We start from the raw sequence: 11660 nt of genomic DNA, 5'->3' as shown, positions 1-11660 counted from the left end.
AACTTAGTGGATGTCACTTTACCCTGCATTCAGTTATAATGCAACTATTACAATACTTAACAAAATATAACCCAAATACAGCTATTGTTTTGCTATTGTATTGTCTATATATTGACTAATACTACTTATATAGCAGCGCCATTAAGTTTATTATGACGTATATATTGCAAAAGGTCATGCTTACCTTAGAAGACGACGGAAGTGTAGCAGTTTCGTCAAATAATTTTAATTGATGTGGTTGTCCACCTCAGCTGCCACATAAGATGGTATAGGAATATGGTATATAAATGTGGTAAGAGTAGCATTATTCTTTAATATTTTATTTTCTTTTATGATTTATTCCAATATTTGTTTTTCCAATTGTCTTAATTAAAATACACTTCATTTATTTAATTGATGTGTCATATAATATGAGAATAATGCTACTCTTACCACATTTGTATACCACATTTTCATACCACCTTATGTGACAGATAAGGTGGATAACCACATATTAATTAAAATTATTTAACATTTTCTTTTCTTTCATTGATTTAATTGATATGGCATATGATATGAACATGTCACATCATGTGGTATAGAAATGTAGGATAAAAATGTGTTGATCTAATTTTTGATTTTGAGAGGATGTGATTATGGATTTTGGAGGTGGGGCCCGTACATTTCTTGATTGCAAGTAAACGCAGGGAAAAATGATTCATTAACAAGGTTTAATAATACAGCTTCTAAAACCAACTTCTACTGGCTACAATCATTCATATGGGTCATTAATTTGCATTGTATTCGGCAGATGACAGACTATTCTGTCTGTGCCTGCTATGCCAACAATAAAAAGCAACAGAAAAAATAATTTACACTAGATAAATCTAACACCTTTCGAAGAACACAACAGCGGTTAACGAACCCAAGTAATTTTTGGAACTGTCTAGAGAAATCATTTCAAGTTCTACCATTAAACTGGTGAGCAAGGTGGGCAATGTCATTGCTTTGAGAGACTTTCCGTCTCAGGTTGAGATGATCCAAACCCCATACTCGAATTGTACGGTCATCACTAGCTGAAGCCAACATATGAAGGTTCACAGGATTCCAGCTCACGCAATTTACCGCTCCTGAATGCCCAGGAAGAGCCAATAGGAGCTCCCCAGACCCTCTGTGCCATATATACACCTACAACAAGAAAGATCAAACCTACAACGTCAATCCAAAATGCCTTAATAACTCAAGCATATTAAACCATTTTAAAAGTTCCAAAAGGAACAAGCATGTGGTTCTGGTTCCATGAGTGGCTAAAGTCTCTATCTGTGAACAAGCTTCCCATTTCTTTGCCTACATTCCAACCAATTTCATACATCTCAAAAGAACATTTGAAAAAATGAAATGAATAAGAAAAAGAAACTGATTTTTTAATGACAAATCAATTGTATAACAGTCCATGGATATTCCAATTAAATAACGACAGAGATTTGATGTATGACTGCAATCCAAGTGGCATACAAGTTGCTCAAAGCAATTTCACGTATTTCTGATTCTTCCCATAACAATGGAATAAAAGTAAACATATAAAGTATGCAGGATTGCTACTGTTAGGATATTATGTAATGTTTTTTGGGCATAAACTGGTGTAAAAAGGACAGTTGCGTCCTGTTATACTCATTTCACGGGAAATCAATTTGTCATAACCAAGCAACCAGCCCTAATTCTTGTTAGACAAGTAAGTTCATGTAAAAGTACCTGTGAATCCTCACTCCCGCTAGCAATAAAGGCTTGCTCAAATCCACCAAAACAAGATCTAATGACAAATCGGGCACGCTTGTGACCTTTGTACTTGGAAACAACCTTAGGTTCACTCTCTATGCTCCAAAGATGAATTTCTTGGTTTATGAGATTGACAAGCAGGAACTTATTGTCCTTCGATAACGAAAATGAAGTAATCACTTCATCCTCTTCAATCAGCCTTTCAAACTTTGCCTCCCTGTCAAGTAATAATATTGTGGTTTCTCTGCATATGTTTATGATCCTCTTCCCATCATCAGTTATAGCCATGTCCGATATCTTGAGTGTTCGCTGCCCTTTCCAACATTCTAGCTCTACTCCATCCAAATCCCACAGGCAGATACTCTTGTCAGCCATGCCAGAGAATATCCCTCTACCATCAGGAAACCATCCGCAGGAAATAAGACCAACACCATTTTTTTCATAAACATGGAGGCATTCTCCAGAAGTAACATCCCACCGTCTAATGACCTCCTCTAGTCCGCATGTCAGCAGTTGGCGGTCATCAGGGCTCCATGAAACAGTCAGCACAGGTTTCTGGTGACCAGTCAATACATGTTTCAATGAAACTTGGCCATCCCCTTTGACCTAAAAAGGTAAAATTGCATTCAGAAAGATTAATAAAGCGAAACATATTGTGTCTCTGCTCGCACATGGTTGGATTGATATGGAGATGCCACACTTGTGTTTATGCGCAATAAAAACAATCTGTTAGAGGATAGTAATATCAAAGAAACATAATGTTAATAAATATTTAGCTTGCATATAAAATCAAGAGATTTCAACAAGAACTTCCATCTACAGAATGGATTTTCAGGACATGGGAGCATGTTAAATTGTAATGTGATCCAAATATTATTCAAATTGTACGACAGAGGGGAGGGAGGGAGAGATAACAAGAGAGGTTTAAAATTCTGTCTCAATAAATTAAAGGCCAATAATCAGATAAATAGTTACCTCCCATATAATGGACGACTGATCTTTGGAAGAAGAAGCCAAGTATTTCCCATTGTGTGAAAATTGCAAAAACCATATTTCGTCACTATGTGCATGCAGTATCTGTTACAATAAATGAGTATAAGTTTTCAAATTGGCAACATGGAGCCCTTCCGAACAGTTAAAAACAAAATCATACTTAGAGGCAATTTTCTGTCCAATTCGAGGTATACTATATATGGGACATCACCAAATTGATTGAACAGAAGATGAAATCCAATAAATCAAAAAATAAATTTATCAATGGCAAGATGATGACACATAGTTACACAAACGGACAGGGCCGGGCCATGCAGGCCTGAAACCCAATGGGCCGGCCTGTTTAAAGCTCATATATTAAATTATATTTGTTTTAGAGAAAAATAATATATAATATTATTATATTTATATCTTAAATTCAAATCTATTTCTTTTCTCTAATAATATATATTAAATTTAATGTTTTCTTTATATATCAAATAATAATTTTGTTTTTCAAGTTTCAATTTTTAAAACCCAACCAATAATCTAGCCATTTTCTATTTAAATGCACTTTAAATAAAGTTATTGGCCTCTTTTTTCAACAAATAATAAATCTTGTTAGTATATACATAATTGTAAAAAATATTTAAATGAAGTTGTTAAAAAAAAAAATTACAAAAAAAAAGAAAGAAAAAGCAATACATATGTCAAATTTGTCATGAGCCCATATCGGCCCGTTTAGTGGCCCAACACGAGCACGGCCCAGCTAGGGCCGTGGGCTCAGGCCGGGATTGATGATTTTCATAAATGGATGGGCCCGGCAAGGCCTGTTTGACACCTCCAAGTGCAACATAGGTATCAAGCAAAAGTATATTTCAACAGTAACTATGATAATGCTGACAAGTCTAAGTATAGACAGCATGATACAATCATATGCCATTACAAATCATAGAAGGGGGAAAAAATTTAGTAATTTCAACTATGTTTCCTGAACACAGACTACTCATTTTGAGAGAGTGACTATTAGCCCAATATTCCGAAGAAAATGCAAGAGTCAATCAGCTCATAGGCCAACTGAAGAAACAAATACATAGATGGTATGAGAGGCATCATAAGCAAGCATCCATAAAAGCAGAAGACATTCTAACCTGCGATGTCTGAGAAGGAATCTGGTGTCTTCCACACTGATGGTCCGAATACAAAGACAGGTCACTATCAAAAGTGTTATGGAAAACACAAGCATCTCGTTGCACGTCAAGGGCCTGTTCAACCAGACGTTCTAACCTATTTCCAGGAATGAAGAGTGCTGCAGGAAGCAACTTCTGCAGTTTCTCCAATATCTTTGATCGCGTGCTTGCACCATCAGTATCTTGACTTGAAGGCTCAAGTTGCACAGGCTGCAAAGGAGAAATCATGCAGGCAGCAAGTTCATGTACAGTGTTCGCATTGATGCGAAGAGGCACAATCTCATTCCGTAGAGTATCTAAGGCCGCAACCATTTTTTCCTTTTTTAAAAGCTCAAAGAACTTCTGTTCCAATATCACAAAAGATGCTGATTTCATGATCTTTTCATCCAAGAGATCAATTGCACGCAAAGTGGCCACACTGTCATCCCATTTTCCATCCATCACTTGCTGCATAAACAGGTTGACCAGTGACGAGTGCATTGGTATTCCAGATTCTTCCTCTAGTATGGCTCCAGTCTTATCATAACCTAGTGAGTACAATGCCCTAGTTATAACTTTGATGAATTCTGACCTTTTGATGACTCCTGTTTTTCCAATTGTTTCTTCATCTCCTTGGGATGGTAGAGGCCAAGCCATATAGTCTCCCAAAGAGGAAGCAACAGGATCTGTAATAGATGAGTGGTCTGAGGAGTTCTTTGATTGCGTCAAGGTAACTTTAACACGTTTCAGAGGTGGTTCGCTGTCCTCTCTACCTCCCATAAAATGCTCAACTCAGCCCATTTGGAAATTCTACAAGTCGAAAGGAACAAATTTAAAAAGATAAACATCTGACCACTAATGCATCTGCATGAAACTCTTTCCAGAAGAAAGTTGCATCGAAGAAAAAATAAGCAGAGGCAAAGGTTTAACAAATCACTAACAAATTATAACACAAGACCTAACGACTGAAAAGGCCATATATAAAAGGATAAAAAAAGAGCCATGAAATAGTGAACAACAATACGGGGAAGCAGTGTACATTCTCTTAGAGCTAATGGCAGCCATAGCACGAGTTTCACATCTTCTTTCAGCGTACTGAGGATTGTTCTGGCTAAGCCATTAGTTCAAATACCTGATGACTGAAATGCCTAACTGAAGCTCGCAATTCCATGAACAATGGAGTCCCAAGACAGTTCAATGAGGGCTGTGACAATGTTATGATGATACCAATGATAGTAAATATCTAAATCTCCCCAACTAATGTAAATATCATATATAATGGAGGTGAGGGTCCAGAAATACCACCATTTATTTTCTTTAAAAAAAGACATAAACTATTATGTAAAACTTTTACATTTGGATGAAGATGATGAATGAAAGAAAATGGGAAATGCAGTTTCAGTTCTTAGTATTATGATTCCATATAATTCTCCCAATCAAATATTTGACCATTTGGATTCCACTTTGAAATTTGACTCAGAATGGTAAAGGGATAAAAATAGGCATGCGAATTAAATGGCTTAGCCGCTCAAGAGATGATATTGAACGGACAAAAGATGGCTGTCCAGACCTCACAAAGCAGTAGATTAAACAAATGCAATAATCAGAGCAAGAATCTAATATCAAGCATAAGCAAAAGTCACCAATAAGAGAGTAAAGAAAAAGGCAGCATGAAGATGAAAACCAAACAGCTAAAGATCGAAGATTTCATACCAGAAGGCATAACCCAATAAAGGGAATCAATCTGGGAAGCCAAAAACTCGCCAACTGGGAAAAACCCAGAAGCCAAAACAAGAGAAATCTATTAAAAGTGTGGTGTGTTCTACAGAAACAAGGCGTAAGGAGAAAAGGAGAAAACAAGTAGACCGAAAGTAGCACCGAAAGTCGTGTACGGAGAACCGTGAAATAGAGAGATATTGATAGGTAGGTTCAAATTTCTTTTAAAGAAAATTATGCTTTTGGCAATTGGCAGAGAGAGAGAGAGAGAGGCAATAGATAGAGTTTCGAAATGCCAACAAACACCACACCACCCAACCCACATGGGCACTGCACACCGCACTTGTGCGTGCGCCTATTTTGTTATGCGCATTGTCACTCTTGTCTTGTGCGTGAGTTGAGTTCTGTCCGAGTCCTGACTTGGTTTCTGGGTTTCACACACATAACTCGAATTACCAAGCCAATTACTGAAAAAAAAGCACCTCTTCGTTTTCATTTTTGACTGCTTCAGGTAACAACCACCATTTGTCCCAACTGTGCAACTCCCTCAAGTTCAACTACGCAAATTTATCTCGTCTTCTATACCGAAACTGAGAATTAATTTGTATTTTTGGATGCCATCAGAAGTCAGCAGAGCCAAAAATTTATCATTGTGGGGCGTGAACACTAAACATTTTGTCCCTCCCTCTAAAGAGAAGCTCAAGAACATTAAGGATAACGTTGTGCATATGTTTACTTGAGATTTTGGGGAATAAAAATAATTATTGGGGTCAATTGACCGTAACTTGAACGCAAAAGTAATTATGTTTACAAACAAATGATTGCGGCACGGCACATCAACATTCTCAATTGAACAGATACTTGTATAGCAAACCTATGAAACTCAGAACCTAAAAAATAAAAAATAAAAAAAATTATGGTCATTGGCTCATTGCAACTACAACTTTGCCCTATTTTCAGCTGTTCATGCCACTAAATTCTTGTTGCTTCGGTAGCCATAAAAATGGGAGTCCATAAAAGTTGCTAAAATATGCCAGTAGAGCCCTTAACCCTTTCCCTGACCATCGTCTTAACAAACAGCTCCCCCGCCCTATATGAGGACCGGACCTGAAAAAATTAATCGACACTGAGATTTCTCATCAATAATGGCAAAACTAGGTTACTGCATTCAATCAAGAATGGTAACAAAAGATAATTCTCATGTTCTATACAATTGACATTAATGAAGATCTCACCAAGGGGCCACTGGCTACATAACGAAATCCAATAGACTCCCCATATTCCTTCCAGAAAACAAATTTCTCAGGGACAACATATTCTTTGACCGTCAAATGCAATGGAGTTGGCTGCAACAATTTAAGCAATTTAGAATCGAAGTCTTTATCACAAAATTCTACTGGAGTAACTTAGTCTCATTTGAGGATTGCCTCAGAAACAGTAAAGTGGATCGCTTATGGCAAATAAAAACTAACACAGGTAAACAGGGCCAGATTACAGCCATTCTTCAATTATATGACGCGAATAGACAGCCAAAATTCCAGGGCTAACCTGGTCCAACCTTGGGGACTCATATGAAATGGCACCGGTCTTACAAACTGTAAGTTCCAATGTATTTGCATGAAGTACTCAACGCTAAATACATGAAAGCTATGCGTATTAACTAACCTGTAAATATTGTCCAAGTGTCAATATATCAACATCTATAGCCCTTAAATCAGCCATAGCTTGCTTCAACTCGTCGTCTGATTCTCCCAGGCCCAACATTATAGAAGTTTTTGTTATCATCCCCTTCTTGCTTTCTTTTGCATGCTTTAGAACAGATAAGCTCTGCTCATACCTGCATTACCAGATTAAATATAATAATCTCAAGTAGCAGCAGTGAGCACAATTTCAGAATGAGAACCAATCTATGAAAAGCAGATGATGTACTAGGTTAACTACCCTACTATCGAGACATTTACCCCTAAACTGGATTGACGCTCTTAGAAACAGACGGATGATTTTCTGTGCTCTAGAAATCCATGGAAGTTCCATATGTGTCATTTCGTCAACTTAAAGAGGCTTAAGTTACAATGAGTGAGAGCACATCGAAAGTTTCATAACTACAAAGAGCCACAAAGTAGGTGGACAGATTCTGAGTGGGATGCCTGGACAGGTTTTTCTCCATATCAAGGCTTTTGAAAGTGGTTAATGTGGTCTATCACTGAAAACCAACAGTTAAGATACGAGAATATGATCAGATGAATTTGGATTGGTGCAAACATGGGACACTTACAACTCAATCTCACTAATTTTTTCAACTAGAGGTCCCCTAACACTTGCATCCATTGGTTGGACATGGAGAGGGAAGCAAACTTATACAAATCAAGATTCCAAGTAAAGAGAATTTATAAGTTTCAGAAAGGAAGTGGTATGATTACCATAAGGTGCAGACCTAAATCTTACGGTAGGACCAGTTCGCCCTATAATAAAGAGTTGAGGAACCATTTGAACGAAGAATTTAGTTAAGGGACCATTTGAATCGAAACTTCTGTAAAACAATTTTGATTTATCCAAGTTTCTTGTTGACATCATTGAAAAATGCAAACTTTACAATTCACAGACCACATTTCATGTGCAAACTATTGGAATATATGGATTTCAAAGTCACCTCCTTTAAGATCAAACACCAATTATGTACCATTCACATTTAAGTTTAACCCAAAACCCATCTGCCTATCCCCAAGTGAACAAGCTAAGCTACGCTAAGAGGAGAAAGGGAATAGATAAGTAAGCAATGCATATCTTGATATAACTTGATGAGCCTGTTGACTCATCAAAAAGGGAATATCTACAAAACATGACATTCAGTAGCCCCATTTCTCTGTGTGTAAGCATACAACAAGTTTGAGCATTTGTGCCTAAGCATGTGGCGCTTATACACGCACTTGCAGGCATGTGTATAGATCAATGTGGGTTAATGCAAATGTGCTGCTGTGTCTAATATCAAAATTATGGTACACATTAACCCAGAAGAATTCCTTTGGTGTCTAAATTCCCTTTGTTTAAGCTACATGGTGAATGGAAGTGTATAATCTATGCTGCTAGCATAATGGAGATGACACTCCAATTGTATTTATGGTAATTTGTGGGCGAACATAACAAGCATGCCCAAACAACAAGTTAAACGGACAATGGGTGGTGCATGATGCAGATGACAAGTAAGCAAAATATATAACTGAAAGGCTTTGGGGAAAAGAAATAGAAAAAAGAAGAAGAAAAATAAGATAATGGGTAGTGCAGCTGACCCAGCCCGAGGGTCTCTGACAATTCGCTGGAGGCGTTTGACAGTCTCAATGTTGTGAGCAAAGACATCAAGCCCAGAGTAGACCAGAGTGTCTACAGCCGTCAAGTCACCACGAAAGTCAGAAGTTAAACATTCAACCATGATGTCAGGTTTGAGAGTCTGCAAAAGTGCAAAATAAGTTTGTATTAGTTGAATGCATTACAATCAAATCAAGGCTTATGTTGCCAAACAAACAGTGAGTATTGCATGAGGAGGAAGGTTATGTGTGTATGAGATGATTAGGAAAGATTCAAAGTTAGTTATGGGTGAGAGAATTACCTTGAGGGCTTGGACGGTTAGAGCAAAATGTCGACTTCCACCATCGGGCAGGTCATCACGATCGACACTGGTTAAAACAATATAATCGACACCCCAGCTGACAATGGCGTTAGCAGTGTTGAGAGGTTCCATGGGATCGGGAGGTGGAGGGGTTCGGCTGGTCTTGACAGCACAGAAACGACAGCCACGGGTGCAGGTGTCCCCAAGAAGCATGATAGTGGCGGTGGAAATGCCATCCCCACCTCCATTCCAACACTCCCCGATGTTTGGGCATTGGGCCTCCTCGCACACCGTCTTCAGATTCAAACGGGACAATGACTCCTTGACCTCCTCATACTTGTCTCCTTGTGGGGCTTTCTGCCTTAACCAGTCAGCCTTCTTCACATTTGGGTCTCTCCCTGTGTGCGGCCGCCCCACCACCGCCTCACATCGTAATCTCCTCGACCTCGATTGCACATTCAAGGGTTTTGATGATGATGCTCCTCCTGCTGCTGCAGACATAATCTGGCCTTTTGGAATATCAATTGGGATAGTTGACCAACATGATGAACATTGCACCTGTTGAATCATCATTTTCAATACTTTCTTCTCTTCTCAAGATTTGATTGCAATCCACCACCAATTTCACTTTGAAGGAGCCTCCTTGTTTTTCCTGCGTTTGTAATAGTACCTCAAGCTTAAAAACAGAATCTAAACAGCCCATGCATTATACCAAAAAACAGACTAAAACATATTCATATCATGTGGATATAAATAAATAAATAAGCCAGATTCATATAATTTGATAAAATAAAAAACAGACATAAAAATATGGAATTTTACCCTAAAAACAAACCAAACAGGCTCACAACAAAAATTAACCAAGCATATCATTCAGTAGGTTAATTTCCCAAGCATACCAACAGAATAATATTATCCCCAAGCATGAACTAATACCAACGGAAATTAACCAAAAACAAAGAACTAATGCCTCAGAAATTAAGGGCACATTTGTTAATGTTTTCAGGAGCTGTTTTCCATTTCTGCAAAATGAATACGATGAAAAATGCGCTCGACAAGCAAGAATTGAAAACACAGAAAACAGAACAACAACTAAAAGACGTTTTCCTCATTTCTATTATAAAAAAATAATAAAAATAATAAAAATTTTAAAATAAAATAAAATAAAATAACTGAAAATGCGTGATTGAGTTTTGAGAAACACCCCACAACCACATAAAGCCATACAGGACCTGGTTGCAGATTATTTGAGAAAATTCTTTAATTATTGAGGTGTTTCAATTAATCTCTGATCTAGCCATTCTTTACGTTTCGGGTTCTACTAAAATTTGCAAAATGATGGTGTGGTTGTGAGGTTGTTGAGCAGCAGTGTGGTGCAGTAGTTTGACGATGAGCAATTTGACTAGCCGACGATATATTATGGCTCTTCTGTTAAGTGTAGTAGCTGGTGGGAGGGATGGTTGGGTTAAACTTGGGTTAATTACTCTTTAAGAGGCTTATTAGTTTTTGATAATTACATTCATGGTGTCACTCAAATTTTGTTTAAATATTTGCTGTCCTAGCATTACTTTTTCGGTAATTATTTCTATGACAATGTGTTTGATTCATTATTCATTAACAGGTCTAAACAAACATACAACAGACCAATTAAAACAAAATCCCCAAATTAATTTCCACAAACCTAAGTCTGTAAAATCAAGTTGAAATACAGAGCAATTGCAGCTAGAGGACACATACGTACCTGATATTGAGATGAGATGAGAAAGAGAGTTAGCTGAGATGGAGCGGAGAGGCTGAGAAGTTTTGGATGAGAGAGAGTTAGCGTAGCAGGAGGATCGAAGGGATAAAATACAGAGAGATGAGAGAAGCTGACCTGCGTGATATTGAGAGGAGAGAGGCGCGGAGGCGGAGGCTGCTGAGAGACTGAGAGTGAGAGGAGCGAGCGACGAGACGACATAGAAGAGAAGGAGAACACCCTACTTGTAACCTTGTTCCACCTTGAACTTTCCGCCATTTGTTGGGTTGGTACTCTACTACTAGCTATTCCACCCAATGCAGAAATAATAATTCACTGAGAAAAAAATAATAATAAATAAATAAATTTTCACTTTTAACCCCTCTGTTCTGTTTTAGTGTGTTAACAATTATTGTTTTGTGAATTAATTTCATTTTAGTAACCTGAATTACGTTTATCCATGTACTCTCAATTTTAACGATTTCGTATTCTAAGTTTTTTAATTTTTTACAATTCGATTTCAGCTTTAACTTAATCGTCAAAATTTCCTTTAATTGCTTGCGTAGCAAACCTGAGTCTCACCTATTCACTTCTTTCAATATTAGTTGAAGTCAGGCTTGCCACGCAAGCAATTAACGGAAATTGTGACAATGAAGTTAACGCCGGAACCATATTGTAAAAAATTGAAAAGCATAGGATATGTAATCGT

At 37.6% G+C, this 11660-nt stretch overlaps 2 protein-coding genes across 2 annotated transcripts; both read right to left on the bottom strand.

The window, feature by feature from the left end:
- Positions 650-6053, bottom strand: LOC18788585 (uncharacterized WD repeat-containing protein C343.04c). Its single transcript, XM_020566138.1, has 5 exons — positions 5610-6053; positions 3879-4706; positions 2731-2832; positions 1732-2361; positions 650-1167 (listed from the first exon to the last, which is right to left on the bottom strand). Exons 2-5 carry the CDS (start codon positions 4674-4676, stop codon positions 940-942), a joined length of 1758 nt encoding a protein of 585 aa, XP_020421727.1. The 5' UTR covers positions 4677-4706; positions 5610-6053; the 3' UTR covers positions 650-939.
- On the bottom strand, positions 6355-11250 carry LOC18789052 (lipoyl synthase 1, chloroplastic). Its single transcript, XM_007222007.2, has 7 exons — positions 11090-11250; positions 10958-11009; positions 9217-9868; positions 8900-9057; positions 7278-7449; positions 6848-6958; positions 6355-6719 (listed from the first exon to the last, which is right to left on the bottom strand). Exons 3-7 carry the CDS (start codon positions 9787-9789, stop codon positions 6636-6638), a joined length of 1098 nt encoding a protein of 365 aa, XP_007222069.1. The 5' UTR covers positions 9790-9868; positions 10958-11009; positions 11090-11250; the 3' UTR covers positions 6355-6635.

Source organism: Prunus persica, chromosome G1 (genome assembly GCF_000346465.2).
Source record: "Prunus persica cultivar Lovell chromosome G1, Prunus_persica_NCBIv2, whole genome shotgun sequence".
Lineage (NCBI taxonomy): Eukaryota > Viridiplantae > Streptophyta > Magnoliopsida > Rosales > Rosaceae > Prunus > Prunus persica.
Note: the sequence above shows the minus strand (reverse complement) of the source record. Positions and strands in the feature narration are given on the sequence as shown.